At 42.1% G+C, this 21028-nt stretch overlaps 1 protein-coding gene across 1 annotated transcript in view; it reads left to right on the forward strand.

Moving 5' to 3' along the window:
• Positions 1–284: 284 nt before the first annotated feature.
• The window catches only part of LOC126556791 (uncharacterized), a 40880-nt gene continuing 20136 nt past the window's right edge, over positions 285–21028 (forward strand). The window contains exons 1-5 of the mRNA XM_050212277.1: positions 285–750; positions 16504–16602; positions 17886–17984; positions 19259–19534; positions 19634–19856. Coding sequence (XP_050068234.1) covers positions 320–750; positions 16504–16602; positions 17886–17984; positions 19259–19534; positions 19634–19856 — 1128 coding nt within the window. The 5' untranslated portion in view covers positions 285–319. The remainder of the gene's footprint in view (positions 751–16503; positions 16603–17885; positions 17985–19258; positions 19535–19633; positions 19857–21028) is intronic.

Here is a 21028-nt window from a genome sequence, read left to right on the forward strand (position 1 = left end):
ATTACTTCCGGGACGGTATCGCTTGGAGCGGATCGTTCTAAATCGTGTGATTGTTTTGTAGGGTAGTGCGCAAGTATGTCCCAGTATGTGAGTGATGGTGGAGAGTGCTTTTGTTAAATCTTAAAGCGTACATGTGCTTTTGCGTGTGAATAAACCGGTGCAATCCCAAATGAGTGTCGATATTGGATGGACATAGCGACAACCCCATAGCTATTACACTAGTGCGCTGTTTACCGTGGCCCACCTCAGGGAGCGCGTAGCTTGCTTTCATGTGAGCGTGTGTGTGTGTGTGTGAGTGGGTGATGCGAAAACCTACCGAATGAAAATGTTCACCAGCCGCAGTTTAACGACAGCAGCGCCGGAAGTGAACATCATTGGGGCTGCCACGCTGCGTCTATCCGGACCGGTTCAATCCACCCTGAACGGTACGCTGGCGACCGTTGCGTCGGCGATAACGTCGGTGGCCGACTCATCCACGCTCACCTCGTTCACCATGGCACCGTCGTCCGGAGGAGGGCCGGTGACGGATGGTACCGGTGGCGTCTGGAATGAAACGGCCGACCAGCCCGGAACGGGCAGTGCGGTCAACGTGACCGAATCCACCGCGTCAACAATCGTAGAACCATCCGATCGGCTCGTCGAGCTGACGGTACTGTGCTTGAAGAGTCTTATCTTCGGATCGATCATCATCGGGGCTGTGCTAGGCAATGCACTCGTTATTATTTCGGTGCACAAAAATAGAAAGTTAAGGTAAGCGGGCTACTAGCGGAATTTCATACTTTTTTATAAAAAATATCTGCACGGTTATAGCATTCATTTTTATGTGCTGTTAGTTCTGGCGGCAAATGTTGAAGAAGAAAACCAAAATGTGCTACATGAAAGAAGGTCTATTGCGGAGGTGACCCTAATGGATAGATAGGAGCTGTTTGGATGGAAGGGACCTTTAGTTCATTTGTCAGACCTTTAATGAGGCTTGGTCGGATGTGGAGATGTAATTCTTCAGTGGGCTCTAACACAAGACGACGCTAATGAAATATATTCATGCTGTTCAATTTGTTTAGGTCACATTGTGCCGGCCGTTTGTTTGGGTCAAATTGGATCTGTTCTGCACGCGACGTAGAGAAGCACAGGAAGCACTCGTTGGCTGAATCAGGTGGATCAGAGCCCGGTTTCATCGACGTGATCTATTGGGCAGACTAAGGAGACGAAGAACAAGAAGAATAAGAAGAAAAGTATCAAATTTCTGCCTAAAATGATCCACTCCATGGACCTTTCAAGCTCTATTTGATTACTTTGATAATGAGTTTCAGACCATAGTCGACCAAAATACGTAGAGCAAACCAAAACTTTTTATCTTTTTTGCTCAGTTAACAACTTAAAAATTCAACAGTAGAAAAAGGAAATGGTAGTAGTGTATTCAATACCAGTACATGAATAATTCAACATCTCTACCAGTAATCGATCATTACAAGAAACCACAAAACAGGAAATAATGCATAAATTTATGTACTGCTTTCATCCTACTTGTATATCATTACGTTCGAATTAAAATTGTAAGCATGGCACAAACCGCTTGAAGCACCTTTCCCTTCAAGTATTCTATTCCGGCTGATTCTTGTGTATCGAGGCACTTTTCCACAAGATTCCATAAAACTCCTTGATGCCTTGATAACACAGAGTATCGTTACTTGATCTTCATTCGGTGCGAAACTTTTTCCATCATTCTTTGCTCGTTTCGTATAATTGATATCACAAAAACTTTTCGCTCTACCGCTTGTGCCAACCATTCCCTCCCTCTCGTGTTCTGATGGGGGGGGGGGGGAGAAACAAGATTGCAAACGTTTTTGTTGGCCCTCTGCAAGAGGTTGTATGTTTCACGTTTTCAAAAGGCGAACACGGTTTCAGTATAAATAGCACGAGAGTAGAAGATTGAAAGAAAGTGCAACGATGGATTATGATAATGGTTCGCGGGAAGAGAACGCTTTACCTCACTGATTTCCACCATCGCTTGTAAATGAACATGCGGCTATTGTTTTATAAATGATATGCAGAAGTTGTCTACCGTCGTGCTGTTGTGCAGTGAAGTAGAACACTTTTTTAATCTTGGTCAATTGGAAGAAAAGCTTCGTAAGAACTTTTTGACTTACGGTTACGTTGGGATTTTGATACAGCTCTCCAAGACCGAGCCCAGCCATTCCATTAGTCTCTGGTACCTGAGTAAACATATTCGTTTGTAGTGTGTTCATTTGCATTTATTGGATTTCTATTGTTGGAAGAATTCGTGAGAAACAGTGTAAAGGTAAATATGTTCTCCATGCAAGAGACGATGGTGTAGCAGAACTGGATAGAAATAGAATGTATTCTTATGCTGCTTTCTAGTAGCTATTATTTCACCTGAATATACAGCCATCCTTTGGTGGTATCGAATGTTGTTGTTTACCCTGCGTGATGATAAAGAGGCGGATCTTAACTGTGAGAATGAACGTGATAATCGATTTTATGATGGGTACTATGCTGTGGCATTTTCTCTTTGAAGCAACATGTCATTTGCATACGTTCGATCGCGGGTAGAGTAGAACCTTACGGGGGGCAGAAGAAACCTTCGCTGGCATAACATTATTTTTTATAAGAGTGACAGGAAAATAGACTAGCAAAAAAGAAAGGAAAGTAGTTTGTGTAGGTAAAAAGAAAGCAATTAATGACCTCCTTTCAAACGGGATGAAAAAGCACAACCATTCTAGCCATTCTGGACGTTGACCAGGCTGTAAACCTCGACAGGTTAATTGATATTTCCACACCAAAAGAAGAAGAAAAAAAAAACCAATCAACTGCATCTGGTAAAAATCATTATCCAAGCGCCCGTTTCGTGATGGATTCGGGATGGGCACAGGTGAAGCTTAGGCAATAACAAAGGACAATATTGGTTGGAGCCTTTGGCAGAAAATCACCACTCCAGCGGCTGGTAATGCGAAACAAATACCGTTTGACAGGTAATTGACACGCGGCCCAAACATGCTTGCCGTTTTTCACTTTCGCCACGCTTTCTCATGGCGCAAAATGCAGAAAAAGAAATCATCACTTTCGCTTTGCCTTACTTGTCAGGTGAGCTTTTGGGATTTTCAGTGCTTTGCTCTATTAATCAATACCATCACCCCTGATAGTAATGGGCGCCGAAGAAAGGTGAACACCTTAGCTTGTTGATTTATTAGCGCCACCGCCCTTACCGTCTAGATGAATCGATCGTTTCTTTGCCAGACGGGTAACGCATAAAAAGAGGACGGAAATGGCGAACGTGGTTTGCTACTGTGAGCTGTGGCTGCTGTGGAAGCGTAAAAATGCAGATTCGATGTCGTTTGTGATTGATGCGTAACGTGTTTCTACATTAATGCGTACTGTGTCTGGTGGAAAAAGATGGAACATTGAAAATTATGCAACAAAATATTTGAAGGTGTGTTTTTCTTTTTCTCCTTTATGAATATTGGAACTCTTCTTAACGCTACAAATACGGTAAGAGTTCCACGCTTTTCAATTATAATTTTCACTCTGCCAGTCGCGATGCTTGCTTGCTTATTCTGCACGGATAAATAAATAAATATCCGGCTGTGATTTCATGTGGTTTCCAATTGTTTTGCTATTGCGGAGTTTCTTAGAGATACTTCGAAGCCTGCCCGTGCTTCTGCCACATTGTAACGGGAATAGAATTATTTTGTTTAGCTTACGTAGCGTCGAGGTAATGAAATATTCAGCGCCCTTTGTGGTTTGCTTTCACTAATGGTCTATGCGCCGGCATAGCCAGTAAGAAAAATCGATGCAAAAATCGTTCAACTTGTTCGTTCGCCCTATCGCACAGCTTCAATGGTTCGAAAGGTTGAACCACCGACAGTGCAGGATATAGAATGAATGATGCATTCTGAAACGCTACAGAGAGTTCAATTAGTATATTGCCCGGCCCGCCGGGTGTAACAATAGCGAGTGCAATAATGGTGGCTGAATACGTGAGAGCATTTAAAATTTATAAACTAACTGCCATCCCACCCATTGGAAAGGCCTAGAGCCAAAGGGCTTGTCGTGAGAGCAGCGAAAAAAATCACATTATTCATATTTCCCCTCATCCAGTTGATAAAATCGATTACCAAATCTTAAAGCTCTTTTGCGGCTACTTAGTATGCACAGCATTACTTCAACATTAAAAGACATCATCAAAGTTGCAAAGTTTACAAAAGTTTGATCGATATCAAAAATACCACGCTGTTGCCGACACAGCAAACTGTAATCAATGTCGAGCGTGTGATGAATACTAAAATGATTATTTCTACGATGCGTTTCCTGCCTGCCTGGCGCGCGGTATCTTGTCCGTTTGCTTCCTAATCTAACAATATTCATTACTTCCACGTGACGTGCCGTGGCAGGATCTGTACCAGCGACAAACAACAACGCGGCGGAAGGAGAAAATCAATTTTAGGTGCCGTTCCAAAGATACCGTCGTCGGTGCGACATCTTTCCGCTGCGCCCAAGCAGTGGCATTGTCGTTGGAAAGTTTTGCGATGCATAGCGATGTATTCTATAAAACACTAATTACTTCCCGTCTGACGCAGTTGTCACACAACGACATGGAACCATTTTTCTTCGTTGCCGCATATGCTCGATGGCATTGGTTTTGGATGCCGTGCAAGAAGGCGAACCCGAGAACACATCAGTAAAGGCTAACGGTGGCAGCTGTTGAGTTGCTGACGAGTGTTACGGGTCACCGATTCGACTCCTTTGCGTTGCTGTACATTGCGAGATGGTTCGTATGCTGATGTGACAGTGTGGTGTAGTGTTTCGTGGAAACTTTGCTAGATGCCACTAACGGTGTACGTTGCGTGTGTAGTGGATTTTGATTAATTTAAGGCGCCTTTTGCAGCACCTTGCACCAGCAGCATTTGCCACCACTTTGCTTGAAATGTTTAGTATCGCTTGATTGCTTCACATAAACATCCGGAGATATTCACTAGGCAGTTTATTGAAAGGAGCAAATGTGTAATTATTTAGTGGTGGTACAAAATTGCAAATAAAAGTTTGTTTATTTTATTCAAAGAGGAATGTCTGACTTCATTTTTTATTTTTTATTTCTTCGGAGACGGCTTGGCCGTATTGCTTTTTTCTGAAGAGTTCTTCATTTATATTTTAACTACGTTATGTATAATTCTATAACCTCTGTTTCTATGTTGAATGATTCATTAAAAACCGCTGGATCATTGAAACCTTCTAGAGTGCTGCAAGATTGTTGCTAGTATTTAGGTATTTTTTTTTTCTGGAAATGATTTATAATATTTCTAAACGTGCTTATTGGCTATTTTCAAAAGCCAGTCTGAAACGAAACGGGCGAACAAAATACATCATATTAAATATTAAAAAATTACCTAATCTGCCAAAAGAATACTGCTCGTGGTTGATTGCAATGCAAATTTACAAAAATTCCGTACAAAGAAATTATTTTATTAGACCTATTCTTCGAACAAGTAATATTTGGAAGGAGTTTAATAAGGATAATTTAGTGATCTGGAACTTTATTATTGTATTGTAATTACGGCAAATATTATAGTGTGATAAGACCTACTCATAACAGGTTGGCTGATAAGTCCCCGGTCTAACAAAGAAAAACACATTTGTTTGTCAAAATTCGTTTTTATTATTCAACATAGTTCCCTTCAAGAGCGGTACAACGATTATAACGACCTTCCAATTTTTTTATACCATTTTGGTAGTACTCCTTCGGTTTTGTCTCAAAATAGGCCTCAGTTTCGGCGACCATCTCTTCATTGCAGCCAAATTTTTCCCTGCGAGCATCCTTTTGAGGTCTGAGAACAAGAAAAAGTCGCTGGGGGCCAGATCTGGAGAATACGGTGGGTGGGGAAGCAATTCGAAGCCCAATTCATGAATTTTTGCCATCGTTCACAATGACTTGTGGCACGGTGCGTTGTCTTGGTGGAACAACACTTTTTTCTTCTTCGTTCTTTTTTCGTTCGTCAAACAACCAAAAGTTTCTTGACAAAAGACGCTCTATCTCACAAACTAATTGACATACAGACGTCAAATTTTGACACGAATCATTTTAAGGTTGGTGCTATATAAAAATAATATGCATTTAATACTAGCGGCGCCATCTATGTGTCAGACCGGGGACTTATCAGCCAACCTGTTAACTTCACCACAACGTATGATCTTGCGAAAATGTATGCGACCGCGCCAGGCAGTAGATCACCGTGGTTAGCTCGAAGAATCTCATCAATCCTTCGATGAACAACAGTGATCGTAAAGCTAAGACATCCGACAATTTTTACCTTGTTGTCATAGCGCGGCGCCGTGACGAATTGCCCGCAGCAAAAATCGTCTAAACCACTCATTCTCAATGTCATATTCTCGTTGATAATCTGGGAATAAGTCGCAAAAGGGTCGAGGAGGTTTTAGTCGGTAAGTATCAGGGAGTGCCTAATGGATTTTCTGCCTTTTCTTATAGGTCTCTATGAAGGTCTCCTCCTCGAAAAAATAAAACTTACTACTATAACAACCAAGAAACATACAATGATCCAAATTCGTTAGGGTCATGATTGCGCTGTTCATATAATTAAAATGATGCTTCATTATGAAAAATGTAACCACAGTGATTGCTGTGTCTTGAAATCGATTCTTGCAGCAATACTGCCAGGCCATCCTTAATGAAATAAAAAAATAAAATCGATTCTTGCATTGCTTTCAACCAAAATCGCTTGTTTTGTGGCTAATGCATGCAATTGGATCGATCACTTGTTGGAATTGGTTTTAAACCTGTTCCAGTTCCAGTCCATACGACGTGGTCTTGCAGCAACTTGTGGAGGCTTGTCTTTCCTGTTTACCGATCGATAGTTTGCTGTTACCGTTGGCAGCGGAGTCATCGACGGTTCATCAAGCGTGAGTCCATTTTGATGGCCAGTGCCAAAGTTTTACGACAACCAGCAGAGCATACGTTGTGGCCTTGTATAACACTGTGATACGTGCAGAAAACCAGCAAGACGACACACGTCAAGAAGGGAAGGATGACGAAGGTTCGCAGATTCGGAAAATTGGTTTCGGTGAAAGCGAAAGATAACTCAATTTCGAGTGCCGTGAAATCGAACTGCTTCGACTGTTGATTGGATTCTTGTGCGTTTCTGTGCTGAAGCTCGCTGCCCAAAAGCTTGCCGAGCCGAGCGAGTGGAACGTGAGGCAATTGCTTTTTCTGGGGCGAGTTTTCTTCCTTCACGCCTGCTCGACGGTGTGCTAGATGCGGAGGGAGAATGCGCAAAAATTGATTTCATTTGCGTCTGCCCGTTCCAATAGAAGGGGGCTGTTAGAGTAAGGAGACCGGGAACGGTAGGTGGTTCATTTCTGTGGATCCCGAAAGGAGGCCGGAGACTTTGCCGAGCACCCCTGAATAATCCTTTAATTAATTGGTATGAAGTTTGGTTGCGAGCTATTCGGAGGCAAAGAAGTATAAATAAGTTTCACGTATTTTCGTGCTTTAACGATGTAATCCATCAGAATGGTATCATGATTGAAGAGTAACTTGAGCTGAGTGGTGCTATGAATAGAAATATATGTGCGGCACATTCATTAAGGGTTTGTGCACTAAGAATTAACTCAATCTTTCATCAGTAGTTCGCTTATTTAATAGGTTCTAACCGAAACTAAAATCAATAAGTTAATTCTTGTACAAAAAAAAAGTATTTAATCTAATTGCTCGACGGTGTAAAGAAAAGCATGATTGGTTGAGGTAAACTTAAAGCGCCTTCGATTCGAAGACTTTTCTCACTGGCGTTCAACTTTAAGCTCGTTAGTCATTTCTGTGGCGAATGTTTTAGGTAGCATTAGTCTCCGGTTACGGTTATCGATCATATTTCCTTTCAATAGCGCTAACAGCCAATACCTTTACCATCGTTCGCATCATTTGCCGAGCCCGGGTCGGTCTGCCACACGGAGAAAATTCAAGAAGGTAACATCACACCAAATCCATCGGCCAATACCGCAAGCACACAGACCAGACAGACGATAGAAAGAAGCTCTGAGTCGAGGCGAACACTTGAACTCATCGATAGCGTGGCATCGATGTTACTCGGAGCCGGTCGATATACTTCCGCAAAACGTGCAAATCGCGAAGCCCTTTGCTCTGGTCCGGGTAAAGCTCCGGGCTATGATTTGATCCCGATGCTGGTGCGGAAAATGGTTGAGAAATACCGGGGACTGAATCCTCGTTTGAATACTCGACTCAAGTTCCAACTAAATGACTGGAACGGATGCATTCCGGACTGTTTGAGATTTTGCTCCTGTAGAACGTTACGCAACGAGCGATTGTATGGCTACGGTGGGTGTCGAAGTGTGTTGGAAGATTAATTTGGTTCATGATTTAATGATGAATCATCCTTCGGTAGCTGTGCTGTCAGGGAATACCTGATAAGAATGTTGGGCATGTTAGCACACAACACAGTATCAGATTGCTCTGCACAAGTTCGCTTTCTCTCTTACTGATGATGACTGAGTGGGTACGGATATGTTTAAGCATTGCTTCTTACATCAACAAAGCAAGATTACAGCGTCTATCAAACAGAGTTAAAGCAGCACTTCGTATGAAGGTTGTCCAGCCACGAGGCGAAAGTAGGGGCAAGCAAACATGGACGCTGTCGGTTTACTCAAGCCGTGTGGAGATGTCAAGAAACATCAGCAAATACGAAAACAACACACGCAGCACATGCCCAACAAACCAGATAAAAACACTTTATCGCAAAGTTCAACGGATCCTATTCAAACAAGGGTAACGCATGGTTTCGGTGTTGTTTGCGTAGATTGACTTTGCTTGAGTCGCTCTTGATATGCTTTGCTTCGCCGGTTACGGTTTACTTTCGGAACATTCTGTCCAAGGAGTAATGCTTGATTTTGGAGTAAAGCAGGAGAAAAAGAAGAGTACTCTCACAGAAATTCAGACACTTCAAGAGCTTTTTGGCAGAATTCGTACCCGGTCCCGACAAACGGACGTAATTAAATTGAAACCCATTGCGGCGGGTTGGCGACGAGCGTTTACCAATATTTGACGCTGTTTGTGAGGTGTTTGATTATAAACTCCCGTTTGCAGAAACTTGGTTTGAGCACCCAGAGGTTGAGCAGAAAGAAAAAAGGACATACGATTCAACGAGTGATGCGAAATTAAATCAGCTGCCGTGTAGCAATAACGCACGATTGAAAGCGTTTTACCGGCCGTTGGGTTATATTGAAAACGCTTTGATGTACTTGACAATTTGAATAATTTAAAGAGCCTACGAATTGTTCTCAAAAATACTTTCTTAAAAAAGCTTTACGTGAAGTAAAAATCATAGTATTATAATATATGTAACAATTAGAGGCGTCACCAACGGAGCTAAATGAACAGCTCGTAGCTGCTCCACCATCGAACTTTCATGCATATTTACCCGAAAATTTTCCTGAGCATCTTCTTATTGAAAATGGCTACGTCAGTTTAGAGCCTAGCTCAAAATTCAGAATCCATGAATATGAATTCTGTACAGTCCCAGCTTTGTCCATTGCGGATGTATATTTTGATAGCAGAACTTTCCTCAATTTGTAGCATGAACACCCTTTGAAGTATCTATGTTGGATAACGTTTTGGGCGACTTCAAAGATCCGATCACCTATATGTACATCAATTCTGCTTAATTTAGTATTTTCGGTGCGTAAATCGGTTTCTTAACTTGGATATAGTATTTAAAATTATCAAAGTTGTTTTATAATGCTTTAAAATTAATTTCGAAAATATAGTCCTTAAGCGAAACTTCAGTATAACAGATTATTCCGTAGGCTAAATCGAACATGTATGTTATACCCCACAACATAATTTCCAACACCTCCATCTCATTGTCTCAGCCATTGATTGCTCTCCCAAAACCGCATTAAAATTTGACACAAAATGTTTACCCCGCATTATAATCCAAGCATATCCTCTTACTGCCGTAGACCAATTTTGCAAGGAACATGGTAGGCAGATTAATATTCATACATTACATAGAAAGATTAAGTCGAATCTTCAGCATTAGCTACCCTTCGATGATGAAGCAAAATGGGCCCCGACAAACTGTAGGTCTCCCTACAACCGTACATTGCGTTCAAAATGGGAGCAACCGTTGTACGAACTAATTGCTTCTGCTGACCACCATCTTGCTAGCATCCCACCAACCCAATCAGCCCCTTTGCAACCACATACCAACGTCAGCTTTTCAATGGTACACGATGGTGCTTTCATCTCGCTCACACCCATTTCCTTTCCCGGCACGTTTTCTCGTCGGCATCGTTAGGTGGTTTTGAGCTGTGGTATCTGAACCGATGAAGTTGGGCTTCACGCTGGAGGAGAGTGTAACACAGAATGCATATTATAAGGTTTCTGTGGCCACTCTGGGCTGTGGGAAGAATGGCCCTCTGTGCGCGGTGTGGCTACCGGGTAGCTGGGTCGCACTGGGAAGAGTTTCATAAATCGTTCCAGCCTCCCTCGTTTCACCACGCTGTCTCGCGTTGTACGTTTGCCGCCAGGCTAGTGTTGTAGTATAATAAAAGCCCCCTAATATAGGTGTGGGCAACGCACCGTACCGCTTTGACATTGCTTTTAGGGAACTCGCTTCCCACAACCTTACACCATGTCGTCACGCACGTATATTGAATTCATTTGCAGCATAATGCTGTGATAAATCTCTGCCACGGTCCATTTCGTGTGCTTTTTTTTATGTACGGGGTTTCTTGCATGACACCTTTCATTTTGGGGATGCGTGATTTATGCGCTTTCGAGTGGTGTAAAGAAATCGAAGCAGAAAATTTTCGCAATCGACGAGCCGACTCGTCCCACCGTCGATGATCATTGCCAGCGGATGCAATTACATTTTTCCTGTATATTCCGGTGATAGATGCTCGCACGCACAATTTCTAGGAAAACCAGATTAATGTTGCTTGCGGCACAATCACACGATTAGTGAGGCGGAAAACACAGCTAACGCCGAGTGTCCCAGCTTAAAAGGAAAGGCGTAAATCGAGCGGCTACCCTCCTGCTGTAATTTGTCCGTACATCACTCTCAACGAAAATAGCACGTGAGCGCGTCCACTCAGTGTTGTTGCCCAGTAGTATTTATTTGTGCATCAATCCTAACGTCCGTTCCTTGCAGCCGTGTTGAGTTGTGGAGTTGAAAGTAAAAACGCTTACCCTTCTTTACTACCCCGCCGTCCCTCTCTGAATCTTTCTCTCTCTCTTTCTTTCCCACTAGCTGGTCACTTTCAACCGCTGGGAGGGTAATTGCTGGTCAAGCAAATCCTTCGCTCACGATTGCGTGGGTAAATATTGCGTGTAAATGGAATTGTTGGCCAGGAACGAGGCACCACGTTGTGGTTGTTAGGCTGAGGCGTTCAGGGACAGATTTGTTTCCGTGTTGTACGGGTCGGTTCGTGCTGGGCAACTGCTTACGAACTGATTGTATGGTGATTGTTTCGTGTAGCAATGTAGCTTTTTGAAAATGTTCAAGAAAAGGGTTAGACGATAGGGATAAAATCAAATATTTTTGTGGGCGATAACGAAATATTTAAGTGTTGTCATTATCATTTTTTTTAATAAAATTTTTCAATGAGGAAACAAAGAGTGAAACTCAATATATAGCGTTTCTTAAAAGATAGAATTTATAATATTTCAAAAAGTGTTTTGAAACGATTCCGCTGGATCTCAATGTTAAAAATTTAGAATGTTTCTAAATTGTTTTAAATTATCTAATACGTCCCACAGTTTATCTAATTACTTTAATCACAGTAATTGTGTATCGACCAACTTTAGTCAATAATTTCAATTTAAATCCCTACCCCTGACGGATTACCTTTCTCTATCGGATAGGATAAGCGAAAATTAAAGTTCTTTAATATTTCCCACATGAATTCTGCCACACGTCTGTGTGTATGGCGTGGAATCGATTTTGGGGCTTATGGTCGGATAGAGCGAGCATTATATCGTCCCCGTCCTGGGACGTGTAATCTGTACATTTTTCTTCCATTTGTACACCCAAAAGGGATTTCGCCCATAGCCATTGCCCCATAGCTTTCGAACCTGGCTACCTACTACAAGAACGTAACTTTGTTCGTTTCTGGACAGAGGAGGTATATGCTGCTTTTTTCGAGTTTGTTGGTGGTTGGTTTTTTGTTTGTTGCTTATTTTCTCCGTGTAGCACACTTGTGTGTTTTATTCTACTGAGCTGCCACAAAACGAAACGCGTGTGATGGAAGCCGGAACCGGGTAGGAAAACAAAGCTTGTACACACGTACACACGCACCGCTAACGCATCGATTCGGAATCGGAATCGCTCGAAGGATAATATTTATTTTATTGAATCAAATCGCAAAATCAATAACGATGTCGAGAAAGTAGCCCAACAAGGGATGAGATTCCCATTTGCCACCGTGCCACTTGTACGGAAAGCTTGAAGGACTGAGAATGGCAGAATCATAGCAAAAAAGCACACCGAGCTCACCGAGGATAAGCGTGTCTGGTGGTGGGTGTGTTTTCTCCTGCAGGACAGAAAGTGGCAGCAGGAAAGCTTTAATAGCGTTAGTGTGTACATGTGCGTGTGTGTGTATGTGTGCGTTTGTGCTTAAGGGCTACATGAACAATGGGAGGCGAACCTTCACTGATTGCGAATTTCCTCAATATTCATTGCGCTGTGACATGCTAGGTGGATTGGGTGCATCCGTTTTCCTGTTGCAACCAAGCATTTGTTGCACTAGGGGTTCCGAGAAAGGGCCAACAAGCTTATGGTTGTATTTTGTGCGTGTTTCAGGGTGATGTTTAAGCTTTCAGGACGCATCTCTTATAGTGTAGCTCTTGTGTTTAACACGTTGATGGTTGGATTTAGTTTTGATAGCGAATTAATTGTGTGGTGATTACAATTCTCTAACAGACAAACCCTCAAACAAGTTTTCTCGAGTCACAAATCGAGTAAATCGGCATTATGACTCCCGCAAACTGAAAAATATAAAAAAAGCAATTGCAATCACAACCGATTTTATGCAATTCATGACTAATGATTAAATATGAGTACATATGTAATGAGGGTAAGATATATATAAAGTTTATACAATTAAGAATTCGGAGCATAATCCATACATAATAAAGGTTCCATAAGGACCAACGATTTCGTTTAACAGTATGAGCTAATTTTTGCCTTATTGACGTTAATATGAGGTCTCATGTTGAGCATGATTGATGATGCGTTACCAGCCGAATCTTTTTTCTTCTTCTTCTTATTCTACACTACTTCTAAAGCTACTTACTAATTTTATATTATCTAAACTAACGCTATTGTGCCTATGGATAAGGCTATGGAGGCTATGGATAAGCGCGGAAGGAGGATTCCTACAACGATCCCGAAATTTTGCTGATAGAGTTTCCAATATCTCTTTTAGAGGTTTCACATCGGTTATCGCGTATATTTCCGTGTTTCGAATGAAGCGGTTTGAGTCAGTAATCATGCGCAAAATTTTGTTCAGCATGACCTGGATTCTGCAGAGATGAGTCCTCGCAGATGAGTCCCAAATTGGTGCCGCATACGTTAGATACGTATGCGATACGTCTTGAAGGCAAGATACTTACCTTCAAGATTGATATTTTATTTGGCATTTATAGCTGGGACCTACGGCAGATCAATGGGTAGAGACGTTTCAAAAGGAAATGCCCTTTTTCAAGGATGGTTTCAATATGCCCACTGAACAGCATTTTGTAGTCTATCGTAAGTCCCAGGTATCTAATGGACGTTGCCCACGGCACAGTTGTACCATTTATTTTTACTTCCGAACTCAAAGGTGGAGTATGGCTTGTTTTTAAACGATGGGGCAAAATCATTGTTTGTGTTTTTGAAGAATTAATCCCAATTTTCCAGTCAGCGGCATACCTTAGAAGAACATAAAGACACCGCTGCAATCTGATTCTCAGCCCTACTAGACTCGTACCTTTAACCGTAATGGCAGTGTCGTCTGCGAACAGGAACAGCTGGCCATCGCAGGGTAGAGGTGGGACATCCGTCGTGTACAGATTGTACAACAGCGGAGCCAGTAGACTTCCCTGGGGGACGCCCGCTAGGGCACTGGTTGAGTTGTAGAGAGCAGAGAGCAAAGCAACCCTGAAAGTTCTCTGGGAAAGGTAGTTCCTGATTATTTTGAGAATATACATTGGGAAATTGTATTCCGCCATCTTATATAGGAGTCCATCGTACCAAAAAGTGTCGAAAACCTTTTCAACATATATGATAGTAAGATTAGAACTGATAAAAATATTAAAAATGTTGTTGAACATCATCATTTTAGCCCCGTTTGATTCGTTGAGCCTATTCTTCTTTTAAAGGGGCTACCGGTGGTTACAGGACCGGCATTCAAATCCCCTCAGGATCGTCCACCGTAATGAGGACTTACTATTCCTCTACGTGTTAATAATGATGATAGTGATGACGATAAACCTCATGCCTTACCACCAGACAAGTTCCCAAATTTAATCATTATAATGGGAAAAAAATTAATAGAAAAGCTAGCTGCTGCATAAATAAGTGTTTCTTCTAAATTTTTGTCTGCCTTATTCCTGCAAATAGTAAAATTAAAATGACAATTTTTGCCATAAAAAGGAAATAAATTTCTGCAATACGGCCAAACTGATCTGACGGATGAATGTTTGTCCAAATTGATCGAAACGATCGTCATTATCGAAACATAAAGAAACTGTATTGCGAACGCTAGAATAAAAACTTACAAGCATCAAACTTTCGAGGCTTTCTAATAGATTGTCAAATTCATATACATAATACCGAATTATCGATGCAGAGAGCATCTGTCAAACATTAAAACGTGATAATTTGGAATTAAAGTAATGCATATTTTAGGTCATTTTAACTTATACCTGCAAAACTCCAGTGCAGCTTTTATAACTCCTTCATGAAAGCAGATCATTATTCATGAAATGTACATGAAAATCAGATCATAAAAAAGTTCACTCCTCAGCCTTCAGAGCATGCAAAATTTTCCCGACATATCATTTAACTTTCGCTGCACGGATGCAATTCCCACCTGTCCGTCTGTTGCAGAATAATGAGACTGAACCTTACCGGAGGGCTAAAGTAAAAACCGCACAACCCTTTCGCAGCCCATTTCCGAAGGAGCAATGTGCAACCATAATCGTGTGGCCAAGTGTGAAAGTAATTTGACGAACCAATTTAATACCGTATTTTTCAACCGGCATCGCAACTTTAGCCCTTTCGTGCAAAACCAAAAGCAGCGTAATTTGATTTTGCGGTGGTTTATAACACAATTAGCCTATTGTGTACCGCCATCAACGAAGCGAGCTTCCGCATTCTGATTGACAGAATATTTCATATCCTGTCGTACATAGGCGTTCCAGGCGTGCCTAATAAAAGCTAACGATAACCAATCAAGAAATCATCGACAGTAGATGCAGGACGTCCTGATGCGATTGTTCCGTTCGCCTTTCACGTTTAGAGTTGGGTTTGAGATAAAGCACCAGTAACAAATAATGTTATATACGTTGCTTGCGTCCGCTGGTTTGCTAGTTTCCCTCTTTCCCGTACACTGCTTTCCGTGCAGAGATTGTAAACGACAGCATTAAAGATGCAGCGAGTAAATTGTTTGGAACGGTTGTGAGCGAACTGCTCATTTCTTCTATCGCTTCTTTTTTCTGTTGTTGTTTTGCTCAGTCGATTGTCCTCGACGGGAACACATTGCAGCGAAGGTTCATTGCTGCTGGCTTGGTTGGTAAGTAGGATTGAAATTTGCAAGAAGGAAACCTGAAGCCAGTCGTGTGCACCGCAACGCAACTGGTACGGGTCGAGTGCCCTGCCATGGTACGGACATGATGGAGAATAGGAATTGTTTGATTAGATTTAGTGTGCCTTCCGAGAGCACTTTCACAACAGACAGGGCTGGGCAGGTCGCCTTACTTGACTCGACCAAGGACGAACTTTTCTTCACCATTTCCGTTGCGATCCTCTTGCCTGGGGATGGTTCAAGGATGGGGTTTAAAAATTATCGTAAACCAACATCCAAACCTCCAGCTGTGTGCTGTGGATCTGCACAATGCACAAGCGCATATGTGTAGTGAGAGCGTCTGGAAGTGCACAGTAAGAAACTGACTTGCAAAGTACAAAACCACGACAATCAAAGAAATGCCACCGAGTGTAAGAGAACCGCAGATCATTCGTCCGGAAAAGAGGAAGAAAATCTTCCACAGAACAGCTTCCAGTGCTGCTTCTGACATATTTCTAACGATGTTATTGTCAATAATGCTGGAATGGAATTTTTGATTTTCTTATCGTTTATTCTCACTGTCCAGGAACAAACATAATTAAACTGTCAAATCATTTACGGTGTATTTTGATTGTAATGTGGTCCTGTGGTTCGTTTGCTAAACGTTTTCTTTAACTCTTCTTCCTTCTTTCACAGAGTAATCACTAACTACTTTGTAGTATCATTAGCAATGGCGGACATGCTGGTAGCACTCTGTGCGATGACATTCAACGCATCGGTGGAGCTGTCAGGAAGGTAAGCAACATAGGAAGGAAGATGATTTACCTCCGCAATAATTGGTACAATTAAAATAAATACACTAAACAGTCTATGACATCCTCCATCCTGAAACCAATGAACGCTTGCTATCTTTAAACTGCGACACCACGCGACTCAGCAGTAAAAGTACGCTTCTCAACTAATCCACCCGGCACAAAAAAAGGCCACGAGATGGCACTAAAAGCGTTTGTTGTCAAAAACAATCAAATTGTCGGCTGCTTTCGTTTTCGATCAGCATTAAATTTGGCCAAATGAAATTACCACCGGCGATGGCGGTGGTCTTGCTCATTGCCACATGGCGCATTTGACGTGCGAACGAACTTCGCGCAACTTCGAGCGAAGGGCTTTAAAATGGTACGTGTTTCACACGAGCGAGTGAGGTAAGATAGTTTGTTTTCGGGGGAACGCAATGGACTTTTGTTAGGCGCTTAAAAAATGCAAGCACAAAAAATCGGAACAAAGTTTGGTTCCATTGGCGAGTGACACCGGCGACTTGTTTTTTTTTTTTTGTTTTGGCTGTCGTTTTCAAATGGCACTGAAAATTCAATTTCCGTTCGAATGGTTTGTTGGCCGTGCGGAACGTCGAGAATGGCACAGTTTGCTGGTTGGATAGTTGAGCATCTTCTCCCTTGTAAAACACTGTAAATGTGAAGAAATGCGCGTGAAAGCGATAGAGAACATGAGATGACCGAGTCAAGACAGAAGGGAGAAAGGAAACTTGTGGAACAAAAATAAATCGTTTGGATGTCGAGCTCGACATGGCCGAAAGGGGGTTTGGCTTCAGTGTTCCAGGTGTTTTTGAAAAGTATGGCAAACGTACGCGAGCGCCATTTGCAACAAAAAAAAAAAAAAACAAGGATGTATGTGCATTGGCCTCCTCACCGAAAAACGTGTTCCAGCAATTGTATGTGATTGCTATGAGGCGAAGAAAAAAAATTAATGGATACACAATTCCTGCTCCACAACGTTGAGTTATGAAGCAATGGGTAAAGAACAATTATGTTTACAGAACCAATTGAATTGAGAAAGTATCTCTATATTCAATATTCGTTTCTGCGATGCAACTCAATTTTTAAAAAGCAGGTGCAAAATTCTTAAACAACTTTGTAACAGCAGTTTCCAGTTTTGTTGAAAATGTTTACCTTCGTTAGACAACTATTTTTGTGCCGAACGTTACGAAACTTTTTATAACTACCCTACCCCCCACCCAGCAGTAGTTGTCGCGCAGAAGAATGATGTGCCGCATGATTACATTTCAGGTGGCTGTTCGGACCGTTCATGTGCGACGTGTGGAACAGCCTGGACGTTTACTTCTCGACGGCGAGCATACTTCACCTTTGCTGCATATCGGTCGACCGGTAAGTACTGTCACGCTCAAGTTCCTCGAGAGTTTTCGAACTCCGACCTTCGCCATGTAAATTCATTTTCTTCCATTGCTTTTCGACGTTTCCTAGCCGTTTTTCCTCTTTTCTTTTTATACCCATCCATCCTTTACTCGACGTTTGCTGGCCTGGTGATGTTGGCAAATAGTTGCAAAAAAGTTTTCTCATTCCTGGGATGATTCCTTTTTTTTCGCTCTCTGCTCTATTGCCGCAGTGGGATGTTGAAAAGTGCAAGTGAGACACACCCGTCCGTGTCCGACAAATGATGATAAGACTGAACTATTAATTAGCTTCGTTCGGTGCGGGTGTCTTTTTTTGTTATCATCATTCGTTCATTTTAGCTGTTGATGCTGTTCCGAGTAAGAAGAGTACAAGTTTTTCCCCTAGGACGCGCTAGTACAATTTACTCTTTGGCGTAGTATTTTACTTCTTTTTTATTTTCTTACGATTTAATCATGAGCAGTCAGTACCTTCCGATGGACAACGTGGGAGGGTAAAAAAAGTTATCCTATTTCGATTCCCTTTTTCCCAGCACGTTCGTTCACTTGATTTTGGAACATAGTGGGAATAATTCTCAGAAGACGAGCAACATCATCTTCCTCGCAGATGGATGGTAAATTATGATGAATGGTCGAGCAAATGAGTAGTCTGATAGGTATGGGCAGACAGATAGCGAGGGCTAAGGAAAACAGTTATCAGGCGCGGAAGGAAAAGCGTTACAAGTGCACTTATAAGTTTAGCATTTCCGTTTTTCTTTGAAAAAAAAATCGTCCAGTCTTTACGGTAAAGCGAGTCGACCAAATAAATGTGAAATATGATTGATAGCGCTATTACACTTGCATAACGTAGTTAATTTTGTTTTACGAAATGAAGAGAGCTTACGAGATGGGATCGCTTTAGTGACGATTGGCAAACAAAAGTTAAATAAGCAAAATTATTCTTGCCAAACTTTTGATCCTCGTTGCAAATAAATGAGGTATACCGTAAACGAATTAGACTTGTTTAAATGGTTTCGTCAGGTAGATGGTAAATGAAGATGTAGCACCACAGTCACTGTTGGCTTTATGTACGAGTAAAACATCCTAAGAGAGATTTATCATTTTGACCATCGTGGAACATGATGCACTGTTTATCATTCCACCGCAAACCGGTTTGTTGATGAAGATAATTTAATTTGTTTTTTCGCTTATGATTTTTTTTTCGTACCATTCGCGTCTGAACCTGGTGTTTTTGTGTGTCTATATTTGCAGGTACTTTGCCATCGTACGTCCGCTCGAGTATCCTCTGTACATGACGCAACGGACGGTGTTCTTCATGTTGGCGAATGTTTGGGTGCTACCGGCACTGATATCCTTTACGCCCATATTTCTCGGCTGGTACACAACCGCGGAGCATCTGGCCACGCTGAAGATTAAGCCGGACCTGTGTATATTCGTTGTAAATAAATCCTACGCAATCATTTCCAGCTCGATCAGCTTCTGGATACCAGGCATCGTGATGATAACGATGTACTATCGCATCTACAAGTAAGTAGCAGACTGTGCCATTCACTGTCTCTTAAGTGCAGAGCGTTTTTGCATGTTTCAGTGTTAACACTTTTTTACTCTCCCCATGCCTCCCCACAGAGAAGCGGTACGCCAGCGGAAAGCACTGAGCCGCACCAGTTCAAACATACTGCTAAACAGTGTGCAGATCAACAACGCATCCAACACGCTGCATGCGAACCATCATCACAATCATCACCACCAGCATCATCGGAATCATCATTTGCGTGCGAGCGACTGCGATCTCGGCATCGACATTAAAGACATCCAGCACGATACACACAGCGAGCTGAGCGATCTTGACGTGAGTATCATCGTGTACTGTTGTGTGTAGAAGAGAATCTTTCGCCCGTACTTTATTCACGCACAATTGCCCAACTGCTAAATATTGTGGCTAATTAATTACCAAATTAAACCTTCGATGGCCGGGTGTTTTGGCGTAAAAACAGGCTTGCTATTTGATTGCAAAGCTGGTAATCACGAGGTAGCCATCCATAATGAGGAAATTGTGCGAAAATATTTCAGCTTTTCTGCGATGGTCTGCTCTTGTAGGTGGATGAAGCGTTGGGAGAAGGATAAAATTAATGAGCTTTTAAATAGAGAAAATTGATGCCACTAGACGCCGGCATAACCTGTTCGCAGAACAAAACATGTTATGGTATTTATGTGGGAAAATGGGGAAATTGTTTCACTGCAAACTATCACAGAGAATAGAAGCTTGTTTTGATATTAACAAAGATGTTTATGTGAATCTGGTGGAACTAGTTCAAGAAGTAATTGTCTTTTCGATTGGCTATTTCTTTGCATTTTGTTGACGTTAGTGCCGTTACAATGAAGAGAGCTACTTTAAATTAAGTATCCATCGTTACTGATTGCATCAAACAATAAAGCTGCAATTGAACCCGATGCCCTATGTGACTTGAATTTGTACAAATGAATGTTCCTCCTGCTTTGTCTGGATCTGAAAAATCCGTCAATGCCATATGGAGTAAAGCTTATCGTATCACGCATGCTATCGAGAGCCGGCAGCCGCTCGCTTACGATTTGTTCGTGTGACAAATTGTATTCCAATTCATTACCGACACCAGCAGTCAGTGTGTTTATCATGAAATGCGAAAGCTCCTGCACGCAATCGGTCTCGAAATAGAATCTGACGGCAAACGTGAATGAGTCACTCCATCACGCGGGCATCTTCAACACCAGGCGTCTCCACCACCAGGCGTCTCCATTGGTTCGCACAAGCGAAAGCAAGGCCATCGGTTCGCGTCCCCGACCGACAGCCAAGTAGAATCAATAACATTTCCGTAAGCTTCCACCACTGACCTCGACCGGAGTGGCTTGCTGTCGAGGACAGGCGCCCAATAACAGCTCGCGTCCATTCAGCAGAAGCAAAGGGATAAAAATAAATGTGTGCACCCCAGCACCCGCGCTAGTTTTTCGAACGTACTGTTTATGGTCGGAAGCAGGCAGCCTAAT

This window comes from Anopheles maculipalpis, chromosome 2RL (assembly GCF_943734695.1).
Source record: "Anopheles maculipalpis chromosome 2RL, idAnoMacuDA_375_x, whole genome shotgun sequence".
Taxonomy (NCBI): Eukaryota; Metazoa; Arthropoda; class Insecta; order Diptera; family Culicidae; genus Anopheles; species Anopheles maculipalpis.